Source organism: Panicum virgatum, chromosome 6N (assembly GCF_016808335.1).
Source record: "Panicum virgatum strain AP13 chromosome 6N, P.virgatum_v5, whole genome shotgun sequence".
In the NCBI taxonomy this organism is placed as follows: Eukaryota; Viridiplantae; Streptophyta; class Magnoliopsida; order Poales; family Poaceae; genus Panicum; species Panicum virgatum.
In genome coordinates this window covers 31,309,316-31,333,460 of record NC_053150.1, presented here as the reverse complement: position 1 = coordinate 31,333,460, position 24,145 = coordinate 31,309,316, and the positions used below count along the sequence as shown (strand labels likewise).

General features: G+C 43.8%; 4 protein-coding genes and 1 long non-coding RNA gene across 5 annotated transcripts; all 5 read right to left on the bottom strand.

Annotated features, from left to right (window-relative positions):
* Positions 1–4,182: 4,182 nt before the first annotated feature.
* LOC120678572 (L-gulonolactone oxidase 2-like) lies at positions 4,183–8,090 on the bottom strand. The gene is made up of 3 exons (XM_039959817.1): positions 7,412–8,090; positions 5,471–5,729; positions 4,183–5,074 (listed from the first exon to the last, which is right to left on the bottom strand). The coding sequence occupies exons 1-3, from the start codon at positions 8,087–8,089 to the stop codon at positions 4,236–4,238; spliced, it is 1,776 nt and encodes a 591-aa protein (XP_039815751.1). The 5' UTR covers position 8,090; the 3' UTR covers positions 4,183–4,235.
* Positions 8,091–10,050: 1,960 nt separating this feature from the next.
* LOC120678571 lies at positions 10,051–10,504 on the bottom strand. The gene is made up of 2 exons (XR_005676634.1): positions 10,364–10,504; positions 10,051–10,255 (listed from the first exon to the last, which is right to left on the bottom strand). It is a non-coding gene; the product is annotated as an uncharacterized LOC120678571 (long non-coding RNA).
* Positions 10,505–10,836: 332 nt separating this feature from the next.
* LOC120678064 lies at positions 10,837–11,641 on the bottom strand. Its single transcript, XM_039959223.1, has 3 exons — positions 11,340–11,641; positions 11,079–11,247; positions 10,837–10,965 (listed from the first exon to the last, which is right to left on the bottom strand). Exons 1-3 carry the CDS (start codon positions 11,639–11,641, stop codon positions 10,837–10,839), a joined length of 600 nt encoding a protein of 199 aa, XP_039815157.1.
* Positions 10,926–12,724, bottom strand: LOC120678570. The gene is made up of 2 exons (XM_039959816.1): positions 11,987–12,724; positions 10,926–11,869 (listed from the first exon to the last, which is right to left on the bottom strand). Exons 1-2 carry the CDS (start codon positions 12,561–12,563, stop codon positions 11,652–11,654), a joined length of 795 nt encoding a protein of 264 aa, XP_039815750.1. The 5' UTR covers positions 12,564–12,724; the 3' UTR covers positions 10,926–11,651.
* A 1,754-nt stretch (positions 12,725–14,478) lies between these two features.
* Positions 14,479–17,633, bottom strand: LOC120678062. Its single transcript, XM_039959222.1, has 10 exons — positions 17,491–17,633; positions 16,869–17,356; positions 16,472–16,788; positions 16,259–16,402; positions 15,975–16,145; positions 15,691–15,879; positions 15,454–15,612; positions 15,293–15,376; positions 15,063–15,209; positions 14,479–14,615 (listed from the first exon to the last, which is right to left on the bottom strand). Exons 4-10 carry the CDS (start codon positions 16,263–16,265, stop codon positions 14,479–14,481), a joined length of 894 nt encoding a protein of 297 aa, XP_039815156.1. The 5' UTR covers positions 16,266–16,402; positions 16,472–16,788; positions 16,869–17,356; positions 17,491–17,633.
* Between the last annotated feature and the right edge of the window lie 6,512 nt (positions 17,634–24,145).

Genomic DNA, 24,145 nt, shown 5'->3' with positions numbered 1-24,145 from the left:
CATAGTATTGCGGGGTAGACCGCAGGTGGTGACAGCCCTGTCGGTCCGCTATGAAGCTGCTTCGTGGTTAGTGCACTCCCCCCCTGTCCGAGTACGGCGTAGAGCAACAAGTCGGAGGTCCCTAACAGTACCTGGGTCAGACCGGTGCCTAAAGTAAACGAGTGAAAGCATAAGTCTACCTTACCTTGATCCTAATCTTTAGATAAACCACACTACCCAAAGCTCTCGTACCTCTTGTTCTCCGGGGTTAAACTAGCATGAAGATCGTTACACCTCCGTTCCCTGAGAAAATACGATACCCTGAATACTCTCCGGGTGAAGTTCTACAACGGTATCTTCCGCGCGCTTGAGGATTATTCTGTGAACGTTAAGAAATATCAACAATCCTTCAGTACAAATAGGAGTGGAGAGGTGATCAAGAAGTACGATTTTCCTACTCTTCCACCCTATGATGAAGCATAGAAAGAGGACAGGATGGTACATGTGGTGAATCAAGCAGTCAGGCAGGCTTTCATAAACCATGCTTCAACCATGGCTAATTCTGTTCACTATGCTGTACTCAAGACGCTGCAAGAAGGGGGATTACTTGGTTTCATGGGACTAGCCTATCAGCAGGGTAGTCAGATGGCTTTCACCCCTACTGGATCGGCTACTGCAACACCTTCGACTAACCCTCAGGCTCAGGCAGAGGGGGATATTGGAGCCACACGGCCAATTGGTACGACAACATCGTCTCAGTTCTCTCCTGTGTATACAAACTCCAGGCCAATGGCCACACATGCACAGGGAGGATTCATGATAGGGCATCCAAGCTCATCGGCTTCATAGCCGATGAATCAACAAGCTAATGTGTCGGCTCCACAGCCGACCTAGTCTCAAGACGCCGCGCCCGCTCCGCAGCAGTCCAACCAACATGTTGGCTTTTGGGTTGACACCTCAATAGCAGAATCTGGCGATGATGATACAATCCAAGTCCAGAGGTCCTTGTGTCCAGACTTCCTCATGCCAATGGAGTTACTTGGATATTCCATGACCCTGCCACTAGCTCGTTCGCCATGTGAATGTGCCCAACATACATCTGTGGCACAACAGCAAGCTAATAAAGGGTCAGCGCAGGCCAGTCATGGCAATGAGATGGTCCTCTATCAGCCATCATCCAATTAGATCACTCAGCATGTTGCACAGACAGCATCGGCTGCTCAGCCGATGGCTACGCCGGGTTCACAACCAGTATCGGCAGCCTTACCGATAGCTTCACCAGCGTCACAATCAAGTTCAGCCGCTGGTCAGCAGATTGATTGGACATCCAAGATTGCTAAGGTGACGAGAGATTAGTTTGGCTCAAGGCCAAAGCAGCAGAATCTGATGTACAAGATGCCATATCCAGCTGCTTATGATCAGCTCCCTCTGCCACACAAATACAAGCTTCCAGATTTCACTAAGTTTTCTGGGTAAGGGGAGGTCTCCACAGTAGAGCACATCAACAGATTCATTATGCAATGTGGAGAAGCAGCACAGAATGATGCATTGAAGGTGCGTTTGTTCTCCATGTCTCTCTCAGGATCGGCCTTTACGTGGTTCACAATGTTACCAGCCAACTCCATATTGTTCTGGGCCGATCTAGAGAAGCAGTTCCACCAGTTCTTCTACTCTGGCATACAAGAGATGAAGCTGACCGATTTGACCAACTTGAGGCAAAGAAATGATGAATCGGTCGCTGCTTTCATTCAGAGGTTCAGGGATGTCAAGAATCGGTGCTTCAGTTTGGTTCTGTCTGATCAATAGCTTGCTGAAGTTGCTTTCCAAGGACTCTTGCCACATATCAAGAAGAAGTATGCTTCCCAAGAGTTCTACAGCATCAGTCAAATGGCCCATAGGATGACGGGGGAGATCAAACCTTATGAGCAGAAAAGAAGTAACATTTAGAAGAAAGTTAATTTTGCTGATTACTCAGATTCCTCCGATTTCGATGATGACCAGATGGTGGGATCGGCTGAGTGGGTTCAGAACAACAAGAAGCCGATCTCATGCTCGCTTGGCAACAAAGAACCCGAAAAGTATGGGTTTGACATTACCAAGGCTTTCAAGATCTTCGATATGTTGTTATCAGAGGGTCAGATTAAGCTGAAGACGTATCACAAGATCCCAACAGATCAAGACCTGAAGAACATCAAGTACTGCAAGTGGCACAATGCAACGTCTCATGACACAAATGAGTGCAAAGTGTTTCGTTAGCAGATACAATCGGCTATAGAGCAGGGCAGGCTCAAATTTGAGGCACCCAAGAAGCCGATGAAGATAGTGGGCACCCGTTCCCTACTAACATGGTAGATGTTGGGGGAAAGAGAAATGCATTGCAAACCAAAGTGCTCACGTCGCAATCGGCCAAAGAGTCTGGAGCTGTTGATCCCAAAGCTCAGATATCGGCCGATGAAGCCAAGGGTAAGGAGCTGCAGGAAAAAGCTGAAGAGTCTGTGGCACCAAAGAAGAAGGTCATGTCTCAGATGCTGCTGAACAATTTCCAGCGTGACCAGGAGAAGCAATAGTACAGAGAGGAAGCTGTACGATGCCATGAAGGGCATTGGAGATGTCCTTTCTTTGTGTACTGTTGGGAGGAAGGCTTGACTCTACCGACAGTGGATAACTGTCCAGAGTGCAACGGTTTTTTCCGTGAAGACCGGTCGTTCAAGAAGCCACGATTCGACCAAAGGCCTCGTGGACCAATCATCAGAGAAAGGGATGATGACAGACGCATTCCTGTACAAAATCGGCTGGAGGGCATGGTTTCAGTGCATGATCGACTGGGGGGGCAGGACCATGCTACGTGATCCTGCAGGAGGAAGGATTTCTGCTGATGAACGAGTCGAGCGGAAGGCTAATGCTCAAGCTCCAGGTGAATACCCGCATCGCAGGGATCCGGAAAGAGAGCCTGTTCATGACAATGTTGATCGGCCTCAGTGTTGTCCAGTAGGTTTGACTAGATCACAGAAGAGGCGAGTTCAGAAGCTACGTTAGACAGAGCTGCTAGAAGAAGAAAGAAAGGGGGCTCCCAAGAAGAAGGAAGTCAGGTCTGAGGTTTGGTGTGTCAAGCCGAAGGCTGATGATCGGAAAGATCCAGAGTCATCGGCTGCACCTGTTAATATTGTGATTGGAATAGCAAACACAACACCTGGCCAGTGCTTCTCTCTATGTACAACCTCCCTCCTTGGATATGCATGAAGCGCAAGTACATAATGATGCCAATACTAATACAAGGGTCAAAGCAACCCGGAAATGACATAGATGTATTCTTGGAACCGTTGATGGAAGATTTCGTAACACTGTGGAATCAAGGATTTGAAGTCTAGGATGAGTACAAACGACAATATTTCCAACTGTGTGCAATGGTGTTGTGACTAGTTATTTTTTATATCCAAGTGGTGGTTGTGAGAGCAGTAGCAACAACAAGCATTTGTATTATTCTATGCACGAACCTTAGACATAATGCTTGCATCTTTTATATGTGTGCATGGACTGAAGTTCAGTTTTGTCAGACTGAACTTTCTGAAGCAACCCATGAAATCAGCATCTTGTAATTCAGGCATGCATATTCGGTATTCTGGCGCAACATCGAAGTCAATGGCAAGCATCAAGCTCTATCTTGTGGACTACATCCTTCATGATGCACATTTTGCCAATGATCTGGGTGCATAAACCATGCGTAGCAAAATATTGATCATCAAGAGCTTGATTTTGTTGGTAGTTGATGGTCAATTTGTAAAAATCTTAAGCTATGCTGCCTAGATAAACTTCTTTAGTGCCTTTAACACAAACTTATCTTATTGTAGTTTGTTTGAACCACTAAGACAGTTAGTATTATATTATGCTAAGTACCTGTATAATTATCCACACATACTTCTTCTCACCATATTTGGTCTGATCATTTTTTTCATAACATCGCTCTTCTAACATGTGCGTGCCGCATGTGCACCCTACTACTTTGTGTCAAATGAAACACATTAATTATCCGCCGCTGACCATATTGTTCCCAGCACTTGAAACGCAGTGAACGAACTAACATCGAAAGTAACAAGGATTAAAACTCGGCATTAGGGATTCAAGTAGGTATCAACGATGTTTTCCAGATTAGTCATGCTACTTTCGTATAGAATGTCATTCTACTAGCTAGTTCGGTTCAACCCAATTATTCGAAGTATTTATGACTGGCATCTCCATTCGGCATGCAATGGGTTGGTTCATAGCTCATCACTAATCCGCGTGGCAGGGGCGTCGAACCTGCAAACCCTGGCATCCGTGTACACCTTTCCCGGCCGGCAGAAGTAGCCCTTCTCCGGCGCACAATGCGAGTCATCGGAGCAGACGCAGAGACCTTCAATGGCGCAACCCTTCTCCATGCTGGGGCTGCCCTTGATGCCCAGCAACCGGTCGCTCCATTCGCTGGAGAAGATCCCGTGCGGGTCGTACCTGTCCTTGACCTTAAGGAACTCGCTGGCCTTGGGGTATTTGGCGATCGCACCGTCGAAGGCGAAGTTGCGGTTCTTGCCCCAATGTGGCAAGGCTCCATACTTGCGCAGCGCCATCTGCTCGAGCTCGTCGACGATGTCAGCGTGCGCCCGGGGCAAGCCGGGCGTGTGGCTCCGATAGTAGAGGACGTCGACGGCGATGGAGTCCTCCGCCTTGCCGAGGAAGGCGGAGGAGGCCCTGACGTAGCGCATGGACACGCCTATGGAGCTGTGCAGCACGCAGAACGCGGTCGGGTCGAGGTCTCGGAGCCTCTGCACGTCTGCGAGGAACGCCGGCGCCCTGGAGAGCGCGACGCTGAAGGCTGAGTTGTAGAAGGAAGGGCCCCGGATGCGCGGGTCCCAGAAGCAGGCCGTCTCGAGCCCGTCCTCGGGGCTGTCGATGCACGCGCTGCACGCCTGCATCCGGTGCTGGTACCCCACCACTGGGTACCCCGTGAAGGAGATGCCATCGTTGGTGAAGATGCCGCCGTGCCCCTGCTCCTCGAACTTGGCTGAACGCCGCCCCGCCGAGCACCGGGCGGCGTCGGTGCCGTTCTCCTCCATGCGCCTCTCTGCAGTGGCGTACGTACTCACAATGTTACAACAACAAACTTACTGTCAGTATGTAATACACACGGTGCATTGTATATTCTCGTCCTTACAAATCTTTGTGCCATTAAACCTACTACATCCGCCCCAGAATATCTCTACTTCTATGTTTTCACAAAGTTAAACCTTTTAAAATTTCCTAGTAAAACTATAAAGATTGATAACATAAAAGTGATAACAGTTTATTCATAATGAAATCAACTATCAGAGCATGTAATGTTTTCTATTTAAAAAAGGGAGTTATGTTTATTAGAGATTTTATTGATCAAAGATGAAAATATTTGATCTTAATTAAATTAGAATGTTGTTATATTTTGGAATGGAGGTAGTAGCTACTGTGTGCAACGAAGGTACTGCACCTTCAACTCCCATGGCGATGATCTGGTGTGCTGGTAGCGACCAACAAAAGAAGTGGAAGTCGAAAAGACCGTTGCCCGGGGTCGAAACGTCGACGCGGTTGTCCTCGCGGTAGATGACCTTGCGATCCTGCGGGAGCCATACGATGTCGCCGAACTCGTGGAGGCCGCCCCACAGGGCGACCTGCTCCACCATGTCCGATTCGTCACGTGGCACCAACGTGACCGACCGTTTGAACAGAGGCTGCAACGCCAGAGTGACCTGCACGTGCCACACAAGAAGATGGGCAAATAATGAATAGCAAGCAGGTGATCGAATCCTAGTTAAAAATTGTACGAGCATCGATCGGCGGCATTTAGGCTGTAAATAAGGAATTGGGATGGGCAGATCCAATGCAAACTCTGCAGGGAATAGGAAGACACTACCCATCTCATCTTTAGATGCCCAGTGGCTGTGTTTTGTCTGGTGCTGGGTGCGGGATAGTTTAGAGTGGAGAGGGATTCCCACTTGTGTGGAAAGTTTCCAAACCAAGATCCTGGAAAAGCCAGGGGCCAAACAAAATCACCTTTTAATCTTTGTTTTTTGCAGGCGTGAGCTGGGCGCTCTGGCGCACTAGGAATGACTTGGTTTTTTCAAATATCGTCGTCTCGCATCCGACTCACATTGCTCACAGTTTTTGGCTTCCTTCGGTACTGGTGCCAGCTATCATCCAAGAGAGGGTAAAGGCGGAGATGCTCCTCGGACTACAAAGACTGTGAAGGGCGCGGTTTCGACGATCTGAGTTTACAAAGGCTCGCTGGCCGCTTTCTTTCTTTGCGTAGGCTCTTGCTTGTTTCTTCAGCTAGTTGAGCTCTAGGAGGCTTTGGTCACTGTCATGTTTCCTTCGTTTTCTCTAGTTGGTTGAGGTTGTTCTGAAGGTGTCTTGCTTTTTGCTGAACCAAACATTGTAAGATGGTGTCCCCAGCATAACTCGCTCTGCTTTCAATATAAGCAGGACCAATGGTCTTTGGTCTAAAATAAGGAAAATGCGTTGCTAGCCGCGTAGCCTCGATGTAAATGTTCCAAGTCGGTTTGTGCGGTGATTGAATGAGTGGCAACACAGTATTTTTCATGTTCCAGGTGGCCTTTGTCATGTAGCACTGTACAAGTGCCACCAATAAGGGGTCATCTTTTGGTACTTGTGTAACATTTCCAGTGTACATTTTGTAAATTCTACCAAGACCAAAGATTTCTTAAATTTACGACTACTATAGGGTCTCCACTTTTTTTTTCTTTTTGTTTTCTTTTTGCAATCTATCCAAGGGTTGTCTATATCACACCTAGGTATTTTTTTTCCTTTCCCATACCCGAATTTTGGACCATTGCATCAAAATCTAATGGTGGTTGTTCGTCTTATTCGTCAAGTCTCCTTCCTCGCACTGCCACCCCCACTGCCCGAGCGGGTGTGGGATGGTCTCGCACTCTCGCCGGAGAGGTAGAAGAAGGTAAAGAGGAGAAACAAAATTTGGGTGTGAGAACTCTCCAAATTGCCCAAGTATGGTATAGCCTTTCCGAACAATAAGGTTCCATAATCATGATGTCTTCTATACAAAATGAATCAATATTATCCATTCCAGATTAAGATCAATTATAATGGTAAATTGAAAGATATAGCCCATAGACATATATTTTAGTCATCCTAATAGTCAAGGGAACATGACAGCTTGACTGTCTTGCAAAAACTAGACAGATTAGGTTTCAGAATGATGTGCATATATATGGTATTGATATTGGGAGATAAACTATTAAGATTCATAACGAGAGATTCAGATATGTATATATGTACAAAAACTATAATATTTCGCTAGTATTCTTGTGCGCCCAAAATAAATCCTTTGCGTGACGATAAATATTTTGATTGGCCAAATCATAAACTACAAACTTTTAGGCAAAGGACCGAGTACCTGAGATATGACACCAAGAACACCAAGGGAGACCTTGGCCGCGTCCAGATCCGGGTGGTCAGCTCCAAGCTCCCTAACCACGGCAAAACCCTGGCTTGCTGGCGCCGGCGTCACGATCCTAAGCCCGACCACGTACTCGTGCATGGCGCCGCCCTTGCCCCACAGAGAGCTCCCGTGCGCACCTGTTGCCAGGAGGCCGCCGACGGTGATGCCGGACCAGTACGGCGAGTTCGGCAGGGCGAGCCCCGCCGCGGCGGCGACTCGGATCAGGTCCCTCAGGACCATACCGCTCTCCACGGTCAAGAGCTGCTTCTCGGCATCGATCCGCACCGTCCGGTTCAGCCACCGGGTGCTGATGACCGTGCCGTCGCGGCCGCCCGGACAGGCCAGCGGCGTCAAGCTGTGAGAGTACCTGGTGGCGACCTTCACCTTCCGCTTGGCCGCAGCCGCATCCGCCACAGCTGCAAGGAGCTCCTCCTCCGTGTGTGGGTACGAGGCGTTGGCCGCGCGGCAGATGCCGCGGTCTGAGAAGGAGCCATGAGCGTTGGTGATGGTGCAATCAGACATGCCATTTGAGCACCATACCGGATCCGGCGGAGGGCTTGAGCTGGCGAGGCGGAGTATGGTAAGAACGAGGAGGACGATATGCATTGTTCGTGCTCCCTGCTGAACAACCATCGTAAACCTCTGTTCTTCACTCATCAGCTAATGTTCCCAAGCTTTGCTCTGGTGAGCTCAATCTCAGAGAAAATGTCTTAAATAGAGTAAACTCTTACCCGAGCTAGGCAGATTGGAAACTGAAGTTTTGGCACAACTACCAATTATATGATGAGCATTTTTTTAACACAGTACAGATGCTCACGTGTACGCATGCGCATTTACTCCAATGATACACGCCACTTGGAGACTAAGTCGGCAGATCGAGTTGAAGTCACCACACGTGCCTCACAAGCACATCGCTTATAATTGCTGAAAGAATGGGTTAAATTCTGCTATAAATTCAGAAAAATACAAACACTCATACTGAGTCGAGAACTCGAATCTAAATAAACAAATTCTATATATCAAAAGAAACAGAGCTACGTTCCCGCACTTTTTGCATTTTAACCTTTTTAGTGAAAGATTTCCACCTTTGAACCTTTTGAGAAACGAATTGCATTTTTTGGGCCCTGGGAGTCGGCGCCATGACTCATGGCGCCAAACTAACACTGCTCGGTGCCATGATTCATGGCGCCGAACTACTTTTCATCTCATCAAACGTTGTGGTGATGTGACGCATACATGTACAATATCTCGGCGCTGTGTTCAGATCCATGGATTTTAGGGCATAGATGGTACCCAACTGATTTTGGCATAAAGATACAAGAAAAATTATTTCTAAGCTTTGTGAACTTTGTAGCGCAGCTGGTTAACATACTCTCCTCTTTGCTAGTAGGGCTGGGTTCGAGACCTTTTTTTTCACTAGGCAAGGCCACAGAGGGGCCAGCCGGTGCGCCACAGAGAGGCCAGCCGGTGCCACCAGAGGCGGCCTGGGAACACGCCACAGAGGGGCCGCGCCCCAGCGTGCAGGCGCCCGGGCTCGAACCCGGGCGGGTGCACTCCCCAGCTGGGTTCGAGACCTAGTTGGAACATGTTTGTTTGCATCATTTTTAGATGTTAACTCCGTGTGCCTGCGGGTGCAGCGTTGGCTGCTCGTACCAGCAGCGGGTGCTCTGGCCAGCCGCCCCATTGCAAAAGGAATTATTAAGCACAAAAAGCAAAAACTAGATAAAAATGCAAAACAAGGATTTGAACCTGGGTCTGCAAGGAGAAAACTAAGAGACTTTACAACTTGAGCTATAAGGCAAGTTGTTTAAATTCTAGAGAGCGATTTTATTTATATAATTAGTAAGCCAAATTTTTTTCGGTACACAGCAATTGAGATCCACGGCACCGAACTCGGTGCCACAGATCTTGGCGCCGAGCTCAATGCCAAGATTTGTGGCACCGAGGTGGTGCCACATCACCTCCACATCGGCTGCCATGCTAAATCGGGTCGTAAAGCTCGACGCCATGACTTATGACGCCGAGACGTGTTATCTCAGCGGCGTAGGTCATGGCGCCGACCCCTAGGGTCCAAAAACGCAATTTGTTTTTCAAAAGATCCAAATGTGCAAATCTTTCACTAAAAAAGCTAAAATGCAAAAAATAGGGGCTACGTTCTTACTGAAGGTCATACGTACTCAAGTGAGATGCTTCATCACTACAATTATTTTAAAAAAGCTCAAAATCTTAATCCAAGATCCACGCGAAAGTCAGAAGTCTAGTCATCACCGCAGAACCAAACTCAATGTATGACCTAAGCCTGTGCTGAAGCATCAAAATTAACTATTTTCAAATCTAATGCTTCTTCATCCGATTTCGTTTGACTTTTTATCCTTACTAGTAGATGTGCACGTGCCTGTGGCACGTATTTAAAGAAAAATTATATTTAAAGATATCACATGTTAAAGAAATAAATATATTTAAATATATTATTATGCAGTAGCTATTATATTATAGAGTACAAAATAATAAGTAGTAATACCAATAAGAGTAATTGTAACTGAGGCATAAATATAGTTTTAGAATAATGAAACTTAAAAATACTTCACAATATATATAATCTTGTTCACACTCAACAAAATTCTAACAAGAATATATATATAAGAATAATCTCATGATAGACATGTCATAGATCAAGATTAAAAATAGGTATGTTTACACGTGTACACCAAATATTTATTCAATCATAGTGCATTGTAGCAGCTGAAAACATTCAGATAATCCAGGAGGTTATGCACTCATAATCTCCAAGCGTGTTACCTGCAGGAACAACATATATGCTTAGAAGAGCATGCCTGCAAACGACTATGAGTACATAAATGCAATTACTATATCCTACGGATATATAAAGTTGCTGCAGAAACATACCTCACGATTACAAGACATCTTTGTATACAATATTCTCCGTACTCTTTCCAGCAGGATCGATGTTCATGTTTCTCTTTACAAGAACCCACGTACTCTCACGAGATACACCTCTTGACAGAGCCACATACAATTGTCCGTGTGAAAAGACCCACATACAATTGTCTGTGTGAAAAGACAGGCTCGGGGAGGTAGATACCTACATTAGGTATGGTCTGACCCTGCGCCTTGTTAATTGTCATCGCAAAACTCAACCTGACGGGAAATTGCTTCCTCTTAAACTTGAATGGAAGAGTGAGGTCTTTGGAAGGAGACATTGGTATCCTCGGTATGAACACTCTCTTTCCTGCATGCTGCCCATTAACAATCTCAGCATCAATCGAATTATTCTGTAATCCCCGTACCACCAGCCGAGTTCCATTGCAAAGACCATTATGAGGATCAAGATTATAAAGCAATATAACAGGACAATTCTTCTAAACCTTCAACTCATGAGGGGGCAGCCCATTAGGGGTAATCAAGTTGAGAAAATCAAGAGGATAATTATTACGTGAGTCATCATCCACAGAGTCGAATCTATAGAAAATCTTCTGCTCCCTGGAAATCTATCAATCATAAGTGCATTCACAGCATCAACATGTTCATTCCTGGTGGATAGTATCGCACACTCGCACATATAAGAGGCAGAAGTGCAATTAGAAACAAGATTCAGGAACACCTGATCAATAAGGATGTAAATGGAATCATCCTCCAGAGGATTGTGAATCAAAATGTCATCAGGAAGCCACACGTAGTCACCCTCAAATGCTTCCTCAGTCCCGTTACCGATTCTCAATAAGTAATCTTCAAACCATGTATCAGCCTGAGCTCGCATGTTATGGGTCAACCTGATCCGCCGAACACTTTCCCATATGTATGATCTCAGTAAGGTTGCATCAGTAATCTGAGCTCTTGTTCCACGCGGCACCACAGGAAGAACCTGTCTGAAGTCACCACCAAACAACATAACCTCCCTCCAAACGGCATATCACAACTCATTATATCCCTAAGTGACCTGTCAAGAGCCTCAACTGCTTGCCTCTTAGTCATTGCAACCTCATCCCATATTATTAGAGATGCCTTTCTAAGCAGCTCTGCTGTGCCACTCTGCTTTGTAAAGCTACACATATTATTGCCACTCAGTTTTATTGGAATCTTGAAGCGAGAATGTGCGGTGCGCCCACCCGGCATAATGGAAGCAGCTATACCAGATGTAGCAGTAGCAACAGCAATAAGATCCATAGACCGCACCTTAGCAAGCAAAGCTTTCTAGATAAGTTTTACCGGTGCCTCCTGGACCATCTACAAAGAACACCTGTCCTTTGTTCTTCAAAACATGATCAAGAATTTCCTCATAACCAACCATTTGTTCTGCATTAAGTGTCTCAACAATCTTCAGATGATCCTCACCAAACCCAAGGTTCTGCTCCTCAGTAAGTTCCCTATAATGATCCCTTGATCGCTCTTCCTCTGTAAAATATGAATATATGACAAAAATTTGCATGAGTTGAAATTATTAGAGATGGTAGTGGTACTCAAAGCATATTTATGTATGTATGTATAACTGAAGCATTCGAGATTACTCACCTGTCAGGTGTAGCTCCGGCAAACCGTAGTGCCTGATATCCTTACCCATAGATGTCAAATGATATGATATATCTCTAAGCACCATCTGTTCAATTCTCGAGCTGTTGTCACATGTACGGTGAAAATCCTCAGACATAGCGTTGAGATGGTTGTCCCAAAGACGCTGTATATTAGTACACTCACAAAAAACCATTATAGTGGCGAAAAGCCTCCGCAACAAACAAGGCATCCTAAATTGAGCCGACTCTGTGAGACAGTCATCAAGTGACTTGTCTGATTCAACAAGCCCCATAACCTCACATGCCTGTCTAAATGTCGCATACATAGCACCCTGCCATGTTCTCAGATTCTCATACGAGGTTGCACCTCTAACATGGTTCAACTTGATTCGAAGGTAGTACCTCTCACCTACGGCAGGATTTGAATAGACCAACCTGCCAATCTGAATCCTTTTAACCTTCCTAGGCTTCCAGAACTTCTTTGACTTGTTCCAGGTGAAGTGCTCAGGAAACTTTCTATAGAGATATTGGCGAGCTGTAGGATTTGATCTACTCACGTTAAAATACTCTGTAAGCATGGACCTCTGTGATTTTTCAGACTACACAACATTATTCAGGTTATCAGTAGACTTATAGGCAACCATATGCATACCCTCAAGGTCCACCTGCATCTGCAGTACAGGTGGAGACATAGAATACAACTTAAATGCATATAATCTGTACACAGCCTCGATAGCAAATATCATCCTAGAATCTCTGTACTGTTTTATCTCATTGATTACTTTCTTCCCATTATCCTTAGGATCAAGAGATAAAGATACACGATCATGCCCTTTATATATATATATATATATATATATATATATATATATATATATATATATATATATATATATATATATTGTATAGATACTTAACAGACTTAATACTGCAATATATCTCTACATTAATGTGGCAGTTATACCTCATCAGCAGGACTGGATTATAAGGAACCACCCATCGGTTATCAAGCCATTCCTTACGCACCTTCACTTTCTGCCCATCCTCTCATCTTCTGTATACTGGATAAGAGTCCTTTCCTTACTGCGTACTTTCAATGAACTGGCGAGGGTACCGAAAGCGACATTCACCATCAACCATGCATGGACAGACCTTGTTTAGAACTCCACATGGACCATGCATCATATGTTTGCATACAAGCTTATGTAACTCAGGATACTTTTTCTTGTCAGGAAGTTCAGCTGAAATATATCTATCATAATCATCAGGACTCTTTAGCTTACTCCCGGACTCCATAACCAGTAGAAAGTGCTCATATGGCAGGCCCCTCTTCTGAAACTATGTTACATGCCCCATGCAGCATCCATGCCCAAGTGACCCTTTTTAATAAAAAATCATGAAGGTCCAGCAACTTAGCATGATACACCCTCGCAACAACATCAGGTCGATCTTGGGGTGTCTGCCCTGGCAGCAATTCTGCAACTATCTCATCCCAATATGGATTGCATGTCATTGTTACAAAGAAATCTGGCTTCCCATACCGTGTAACCAGTGTCATTGCATCCATGAACCTACTTTGCACATCACGATCACTGCCGGAAAAATCCTTACTCAAAACAACCCTGAGCCCAGCCTTCGAAGCATCAGCCTCTCCGGCGGCGAGTGTGTCAAGCAGACCCTGACCACAGAAGAATTGTAAAATTTTAGATGCTAATTGATGGAATTACATTCAATTGTGACTTGATGGCTCATAGTTTAATCAAAGCTCACCTAATATAAATCTGCATGAATTATAGCCTGATTTGCTAGCTTCGCATACCAATCTAGACACATTGACTCAACCTTGACATACATATCTACTGCAAATTGTTGGAAGAGCCGACCAGCATGAAAGAACACATTGAATTGACCTTCACGAATTTGTAACTTGAAACAATAGTACTCTCTCGCAGTGACGTGACGCCGAGATCCTCCACCAGCTGTTAGATGTAGAGAGTGTAGGAAAATGAGTCCATATCATTACTTAATATTATTTTCATATATAATACCTGTATAATACATAACATAAAACAATAAATGGAAAGTGTGTTCATACCTATGTCATCGAGCTCAAGATTGGGATCATCCTCGTTCCCACTTTGCTCATCCATATCATTGTCTTCCCCTTCAAAATTGTAATACACCGAATGTCGGTGTTTTCCCTTTTTAGAAGGCTGCAACTGAACTGCACCTGATTCCCCATCAGGAAGATCATATGTGAATGAGATAATATATGTTTACTCTCCATAACAGCAATAAATAATCAATAATACAAAACAAAAATTGCTTCTTACGCTTCGTATATTTTCTCTTCGGATTAGCAGGAGGTGGATCTTGATATTTAATTTGTTTATTCTCCCATCCAGTCTCACCACCAGGACACAACAGAGGGTAGGCCAATGGGTCGTAGCAACCATGGAACGCCCTGACATAGTGAGGTCGATCTTCTCTGCCCTATATTATTATGCTTCGAGAAAACCTCTGTTGAGGGTCATTACCGTCCGTCCATATAGCAGCGACCTGATCCATCCCAGAGGCGTTATATCTCCTCTGATCAACAGATATGCTTTTATTAAGTTCAATGTTGTACTCTGCAATATTAGACACCGAACCGAGATTCTAGAATAGAAGCACATATGGGTTGTTCTGCAGAATCCTCAAAATCAACCGGATCAATGAAGTATCAAGCTTAGGCGACCTTTTGACCCTATGTGCAATGGTCTCATCGGTGTCATAAAAGTATAGCTGCATATGGTGCGGCCCTCTCCCACCAGGAACAAGTTGATCCAACCTATGATATATCTGACCGTGTGCTTTAAAACAATAGACACCAGTACCTCTTGTAGATGCAAGATTATGATCAATGGAAACTCCAAAGCTTGTGAATGAGAAGCGACTATTAAAATACCAAATGTGCTTCCTAAAATATATTGCATCCCTGTCAAACTGACTGGCAAACAAGCAGCGCAGCTCTGCTGATATCTCCGGAATATATATATTAACCTTCCCTTTCCTGCAACAGAAGGCCGGCCCTTCACCTGGGAACCTCTTTGCATGGCAGAATTGATAGTTTTTTGCTTTTTTCAGAACATGGTGTTTCTTAGGAAGATTCTTGTACACTGCATCATATGAATCCGAACATCTATATCCAATATCAGCATCCACAACATACTCGTACTCGAAATCTGCGTGTATATTGTGATATATATTTATTATAATCACTAAATATATATTAATATTAGTGAGTTCATTCGGATCAGTAACTAACCATGGTGATGGAATACGCGTGCCTCATCGTCCTCTATATTAGCAGGTCCATAATCCACTGGGTTCTGCACATCTAAATCATGTTCTAATAAATATAACAAACAACAAGTCACTTCATTATTCAAATAAGAATAGATAGGCATGCTAAAGCAATAGTCATACCTTCAACTCCATGCATCGGGTCATCTGGTTCCCATAAACCAAAGTCAAACTGATCTTCTCGATCAATATTTCTAGTGCGCGCCCTAGTTATTCGACCAGACTGTTGTTGCGTCAATGCAGATTGTAAGGTCCCAGCAACAGGTGTATCAATATGTTCACCTGAAAATTGTAGGCCAAATATTATGGTCGACATACATATTAATAGTTATTTTCACAATGGATTATATATTATAGTACCTTGATTGGGTATGTTTTTTTGCTTTTGGCATTCATTAGCTTTTAATATCTTCTCATGCTTTGCTAAATCTGTCATTTCAAGATACCTTCTCCTATCATAATCCCTTTTCAGCTCCTCTGGAGTAATCTCATCCTCAACTACTGATGTGCCGGTACCATATGGCGTGACAGAGGTACCCTCTATTCTTTCTACACTCATAAACGTAATATATAAACATAAAAGATTAAGAAATAAACCATATATGCTGTAATAGAAATAATGATGCTTCAAGAAATGTGCAAACCTTCGTTGGCTGCAACATTGGCCATAATATCAGAATAACTGATAGTCCTAGTTGATCGTTTGTTGGCATTTTTCTTAGCCTTCTGATCATCCGTCATATTAAGGTACCTTTTGCTCCACCTTTCTCTGTCTTTCGCCCTCCGCCGCTCGACCAGAGACAATTCCGGAAGAACTATCACATGGTTCGAAAAATGTAAGATCGTTAGTGAATTGATAGTATGCATATGATCTAGCTATAATATGAATAATTAACAATACCATATGCTCTGTATAGAGTGCTCGTACCTTCCATTGGAATTGTTTGGAAAGTATCATTGTGATGCAACCATGAATCATCAGAATCATCTGTAGTTCTCTCGTTTAACTCAGAAGTTAGATGCTCAACAACGCCATTGGACGTATTTGTTTTATTAATCACATAGGTAACACCTACATAAGATAAATGCATTTGAGTTAGCAGACTCACACACTGATGGGTACAATTTATTTTAAGTATACCTATTGTGGTTGTCCCGTCTAACTCAGAAGTCGGTTGCTCAACAACGCCATTGAATGTATTTGTTTCATTAATCAAAGGAGCAACACCTACATATGGTCAATACATTTTGAGTAGCAGACTCACATACTAATGTGTCGGGTTGTAAAAATTATACCGAGATTCTTTGTATTATTCCGAGCAGCTTCTCTTTCGGCCTTTTTCTGATAATAACTTTCTCGCCTCTTAGCATTCAACTCGGCTTTTTTATCAGCTGGCATGCTTGCATATTTCTCCCTAGCCCTTTGCCTCTTAACTTCCCTTTGCTCGGTGCAATCAACTGGAATTCCAAATATTATGGTTTATGAATTATGTGCAAAACTAAAATGAAACAGTTATAATGTGATCACATGAACATACCATTTTGCACAGCTTGGTTATCATGTAGATCATATGAATGTCGCTTACGACGATTCAATGTATTTGTATCTCCAAATGGTCGACGGCCATCCATTTGCTTCAACCGAAATATGTCACAACAAAAAAGATGGCGGTGAAGGTGATCCTGCCGCCGGGCGCACTGCTGCCAGTGGGTAATTTGCTTGTAGGGATCACAAAAGCAGTATTTTGATGATCAAAGAATGCATTACCTTTTTAAATGGTGGCGAAGGTGACCCTGCCGCCGGGCGCACTGCTGGCGTGAGGCTGTGGCCTGTGGCCCAATTGCCTGACGTGATCGCCAACCCCGGAACTGTGACCTTTTAAACAACGGCGGCGATGGTGATCCTGCCGCCGGGCGCACTGCCGGCGTGAGGCAGTTGCGTAATTGCTTGGCGTGATTGCCGATCGAGGCGGAGGTCGCGGCGGCGAGGACGTCCTCCGAGACGACGCGCCTGATGTCGGGCTGGCTGCCAATAGTGCCACGTAGCTTAGTTACCCCAATTGACCATCTATCTTTCTCTAAATAATCACTTTCGTGGCAATATAAATCTAACTGGGAGGGGAGCTAGTGGTAGGGGATAATTCAGTGGCAAGTATATACCTCGAGGAGTGTTCTGATGGCGAGCTTGATGGTCTCCTTGCCTGATGTCTTCTTGTAGTTCTTCTCGAGGCACTCGCGCATGCAGTTGGAGTTGCGGCCGGTGGCGTTGGGCTGTTACAGGGCGGGCTTGTTGGTGCAGGGGTAGAACCCGACGAGGGTGGAGAGGCCGAAGGGGCGGACGCCTCCGCTCTGCGTGCACTTCTGCTGAAGGCCGGTAGGGTGATCGGCGTCGTCGTGCGTTGGCAACAGTGGATCATCGGCGTCATCGTGAACCGACAACAGTCGATACTCGCCGTCGTTGTTCGTCGTCGTGTGTCAGCAATAGGTTAATCGGCGGCATCATGCATCTGCTCGGCAATAGGAGCAGGTCAGCGACACCTCCAACCGCTAGGGCCACGAAGAGCTTGCATGTGAGGTGTGCCAGGGAGAGATCGTCAGTAAATGGGAACGAAATCAGCTCAGAAGTAGGAAGGAAATCAGTGCATGTCATGGGAAGGAATTTTTGCCAAAACATCAGCCGCCCGGTCAGGCAATAATGGAAAGGATCGTCTTTACCAAAAAAGCAGCAGGCACCCGATCAGTGCATGTAACAATGGAAAGTAAAAGGGGACTTGCGCCTGATTTTTGCAAGTAATAATGGAAAGTATAGTGTGAGTATGATGTGTGGGTATGGTAAAATTTTTGGTGAAAAAAGGCTTTTGGGTGGAAACATTTTCCATCTATCAAAAAATGGGACTATACTCTCTTTCGTCAAAACTTTTGGCCTGACAAGTGGGACCTCTGTGAGGGGTACGGTGGGCCTAACTTTGGTGAGAAAAGATTTCAAATGTTTCAACTTTTATAGAATAGAAATATCTTATTTCACATGTTGTATTTCATCCGATTATTACTGCATTAGAGTATATATATTAACTGAGCGTTAGAATTTGATCCGAGTTAGTATCTACTATTTCAACAATAAGCATATATGTTTTTATATCTAGAAATACTTTTTGTTGGAAAATCAGTCTTCAAATATTTTGAGACCAGGAAATTGATTGAAGAAATATTATCCCCCACTGTCCCTATTAGGAACGTTTTTTATATCTGCCAGAGATACTGAAGCTATCACAACGATTGCAAGTAGGTCTTAGATTTGATTAACCATATATAAACAGGATCTTAACTTAGCATAATTATCATCACTAATCATTAACTTAACATGGAAATCTTAGATTAATACCGACGAGAGCCTCTCGAATCCATGAACACCTCTGTAATTGTAGTAGTAGAGCTATGTAGATAAAGTAGACTCGATCTTCACCAATAAGTGAGATTTAGATCTCTGTTGATGAAGTTCTTGTTGTCGATGACGAGTAGCAACTCCCGTCATGAGGCAGTCGTGCTTCTAGCCTCTAGCTGTGCCCTAACTGATCGGAGTGGGCGTTTAGTCTAATCATGAGATTAGATTGGATTGGTATTTTGAGGTATCCTCCTCCTCATATTTATATACAATACCGTGGGGCTGGGGTCGACTCCTAGTTGGTTGCGTTTAGTGTGCTCGCCGATCACAACACACTTATTTTGTTACATTTTATTTCTATCGGTGGAACAAAAGTAATCATGTTGGGTTTGGTTAGCCAAGATCACAAATATCCAACATTCTCCCACTTGATTCACCGCTAACAACTTATGTTTGCTTTAGACTTATGTTCACACTCAGTAAAACAACACAATCAGACCAATGCATCATCAGTAGTATCACTACTACAGAAACAAGCTTTTGACCCGGTTCCAAATCCTCCTTTCATCCCGGTTTTGGAACCGGGACAATGAAGCCGGGACAAAAGGCCCGGACCCTTTAGTCCCGGGTGAAATAACCGGGACTAAAGGACATGTGTAACGTAAAAAAATATTCTGTGCAACCCAGAACTCGAACTCGAGATGTCTTGCCTCGCGTGTAATTTCTTTACCACCCCACCTACACACCACATGTGACTTTAGAATGAATGCATTTCTGTTAAACTAACACGTGAATGATCCTTTTGTCTGGGTTGGAGCCACCAACCGGGGACAAAAGACCCCTTTTATCCGGGTTGGAGCCACCAACCGGGACAAAAGGGGGTCCTTTTGTCCCGGTTGGTCTTACCACCCGAGACTAAATGTCCAGAGCCTTTTGTCCCGGTTGGAGCCACCAACCGGGACAAAAGGGGGTCCTTTTGTCCCGGTTGGTGCCTCCAACCGGGACAAAAGGCCCCTGCTCCCCCCCCCCCCCCCCCCCCCCCGCTGGCCTGGCTAGCCGTTGGACCCGGGACAAAAACCACCTATTGTCCCGGGCCCAAAAGCAGCCGGGACAAATGGCCTGGAACAAAGGCCTATTCTGTAGTAGTGTATTTTCACTCACTATAGGAACTCCATTACACATATTTAACTGTAATACCTTGATAGAATCGGCCATGTCCCCTGCTTGGAACTCTTCCAGCTAACCGCACCACCATTTATTGTGAACACAAATCCTTATTGGGACTTTGAATCATCTTTGTCAGTTTGGAAACTAGCATTGATGTAACTCATTACAACAAGCTCCTCCTCACCTCCGTAGACTAGGAACACATCCTTAGTTCTTCTAAAGTACTTCAGAATATTTTTCACGGCTGTCCAGTGACTTTCTCCTAGATCAGACCGGTACCTGCTCATAACACTTAGTGCATATGAAACATCTGGGTGAGTACTCATCATTGCATATATGATAGATCCAAGTGCTGAGGCATAAGGAACTCTGCTGATGCGATCCCGCTCATCAGTCATCGAAGGTTACTGAGTCTTGCAAAGATGTATGCCATGTGACATAGGCAAGAACGCTCTCTTCCATGCTAAACCATTTCAGCACCTTGTCAATATAAGTATCTTGGCTTAAACCTATAAGCTATTTTGATCTATCTCTATAGATTTTCATGCCCAGAATGTATGCTGCTTTCCCTAAGTCCTTCATCAAAAAATATTTTTTCAGCAAAGTCTTTATGGACTCAAGCGTAGGAATATCATTTTCAATCAGTAATATGTCATCTGCATACAAGATTTGAAATGCAACAGAGCTCCCACTTTCCTTCTTGTAAACACAAGCCTCTTCTTTGTTCTTAATGAAGCCAAACCCTTTGACAACTTCACTAAAACGAATGTTCCAACTTCGAGATGCTTGGTTCAATCCATAAATAGATTTACAAAGCTTGCATAACTTTCCAGCATTGGTTGGATTGACAAAACCCTCGAGCTGCATCATATACATGTCCTCAATTAGATTTCAATTTAGGAAAGTTGTCTTGATGTCCATCTGCCAAATCTCATAATCAAAATATGCAGCTATAACTAGAAGAATCCGAAAGATTTAAGCATTGGTACGGGTGAGAAGGTCTCATCATAGTCAACTCCTCAAACTTGTTGAAAACCTTTTGCAACAAGTCGAGCTTTATAGATGTGAATATTTCCATCGATACCTTTCTTCTTCTTATAGATCCATTTGCACTCTATGGATTTAACACCATCAGGTGTGTCAATCAAGTTCCAAACTTGATTGTCTCTCGTGGACTCTATTTTGGATTCCATGACACTCTGCCACTTTTCAGAGTCAGGGTCCGACATTACTTCTGCATATGGCATAGGCTCATCATTATCCAACAATAATAATTCTCACGCTTCGCGGAGCCTCGCTGGCCTTTGTGGTTGTGGTGGTGCTTCTTTATCCATGGGTACCTCAACTTGATCTACTACATTAGCATCACTCGTAGAGTCTTGCCTTATCTGTTCATCTCGAACTTCTTCATGTTGCACCATTCTTCTACTTTTGTCAGTTTGAAATACTCTTTCTCTCGGAAAACTCTATTCTAAGCGACAAATAATTTGCCCTCGGATCAATTATAGAAGTAATACCCCAAAGTCTCCTTTGGATATCTCACAAAAATGCACTTATCTAATTTGGGTGTAAGCTTGTCCGACTGGAGTCACATGACAAATGCTTCACAACCCAAAATTTCTAGAAAAGACAAACTGGGTGTCTTTCTAGTCCACATCTCATATGGCGTCTTAACTACAAATTTTGATGGTACCCTGTTAAGTATGAAAGCTGTTTTTTCTAAAGCATAACCCGAGAATGACAACGGTAGGTCCGACTGGCTCATCATTGATCGAACCATGTCCAACAAAGTTTGATTACATTGCTCGAAAACCCCATTTCTCTGGGGTGTCCAGGTGGCATAAGTTATGAAACAATTCCACAACTCTTTGGATGAGTGCTAAACTCGTGATTCAAATACTTGCTTCCATGATCAGATCATAAAGTCTTAATTTTCTTGCCATGTTGATTTTCAACATTTAATTCTGAAATTTCCTAAACTTTTCAAAGGTTTCTGACTTATACTTCATTTAGTAGACATAGACATATCTATTAAAATCATCCGTAAATGTTTTGAAGTATTGGGATCTCCTCTAGCTGTTGTGCTCATTGGTCCACATACATCAGTATGTATGAGTTCCTACAAATCTGATGCTCTTTCAAGAAAACATGTGAAAGGTGTCTTAGCCATCTTGCCTTGCAAACAAGCATCACATGTTTTATATGATTCAAAATTAAATGAAGTTAGAAGTCCATCAGAATGTAGCTTCTTCATGTGCTTCTCACTTACAAGACCCAAACGACAATGTCACATATAGGTAGGACTCAAATCATTAAGCCTATAGACTAATGAATCATAAAGATTTAAAATAAATAGCTCATTCTTATATACGCAAAAGCTAGAAACATAACATTCTTAGAGATCACACAACCATTGTTTTTACTCGCAAATGAATAATCATCCTCCATCAAACATGGAGATATAATGTTTCGACTAAAACTAGGAACGAAACAAAAATTATTCAACTCCATAATAAATCCTGCCGGGAGGTGAAGTTGCATCGTCCCGACAGTCAACACAAGAACTCTTGCATTATTGCCCATGCGAAAATCGACTTCTCCTCTTTGCACACTTCTACTTCTTATCAGCCCCTGCATCGGATTGCAAATATGAGCAACTGATCCGGTATCAAATACCCAAGAATTGATAAAAGAAATAGCAAGCAAAATGTCCATAATATTAACAACAAGTACACCTAATGTGGAAGTACTCTTACGTCTAGTATTCTTCAAGGAAGCTAGGTATAGCTTGCAGTTCCTCTTCTAGTGATGAAGTTCTTTACAATGAAAGCATTCTTTGGTCGGATCAGGTTCAGCTTTAGTCTTGGGCGTTAGGTTTGGCTTGGAGATCGCATCTTTAGCCTTGCCCTTCTTCTTCTTCTTCTTCTTCTTCTTCCAAGAATTGCCCTTCCTCTTAAAGCTAGGCTTGTTCTGTATTGCTATCACATGGACACCACTAGTTTTCTTGATGTTGCTCTCTACTGTCTTGAGCATACCACACAACTCATTTAAGCCCTTCTCCACCCCATGCATGTGGTACTTTGAGATGAAGTTACCATAGCTAGGTTGAAGAGATGCCAAAATGACATCAGTGGCCAACTCTTGGCCTAGTGGGAAGCCCAACATCTCCAACCGCTGGGAGTAACCAACAATTTTGAGCACATATGGCCCCACAGCCGCGCCTTCTGCTAGCTTGGTCTCCACAAGGTCTTAGAGACATTGAACCTTTTCAGTCCTGGCTTGTGACTGGAACATGTCTTTCAGTGCCACGATCATATCTTATGTTTCATGGTTTGTTTCAAACTGCATCTGCAGCTCGAGTTTCATGCATGCAGGTTTTGGTGATAATGGGGTGTTTAGAACATAATTCTTTTTCTCATCCCTAGAACAATTCTCAGGTTTTGGATCCACTCCATATAGTTTGTCCCATTTAACTTATCCTTTTCATGTATTGAACGCAAAGCAAAAGGTTGTTGGGTGCTAGGTTCCATTGATTTACAACAAATAATAATATAGTGCAAAATAATAAGACAAAATATCCATGACAAAGTAAATCTCATGAAGCAATTAAAAGAATCTACTCCCACTAAAATCAATATCCCTCCATTGATACTTAGTGATTCAAGACCCACAACTAACAAGTCTACTAGTGAGCTTTAGGATCACTACTAGGAGATGAGCTAGATCTGTAAGCAACAACTTGCAAATCATATCACATATAACTCTTGTTGTTGGTTGACATCTCTATGTCTCGTTACCCAACCTTTATGCCCCAAGGTCCTTAACAGTTAAGATGAACTCGTTAAGCTGACACTACTATAAAAAAGAGTTTGTAGGGGCATGTAAAAACATATTTTTAGAGGCGGGTATAGCAACCGCCCCTACTTTCCACAGCTAAAAATAGATATTTGCAGCACAACTAAAAATAGCTGCTTGTAAGGGCGGGTACGTTACCTGCCCTTTAAAACCAATTTATAGGAGCGGGTCATGACCTCACCCGTCCCTATAAATCGAGACCTCACCCGTCCCTATAAATCGATTTATTGGGACGGGTGAGGCCATGACCCGCCCCTGTATAGATTTTAGGGGCAGATCACGCCGTGACCCACCCCAACAGATCGAATAAAAAATATAAAAACACTGGCAGCAGCTCCTTCGAGCCGCCGCTGCTCCCCGTGCAACCAGCCAACCACCGCGTAAGCGGTGTAGCGCTATGTGCCGTGCCAC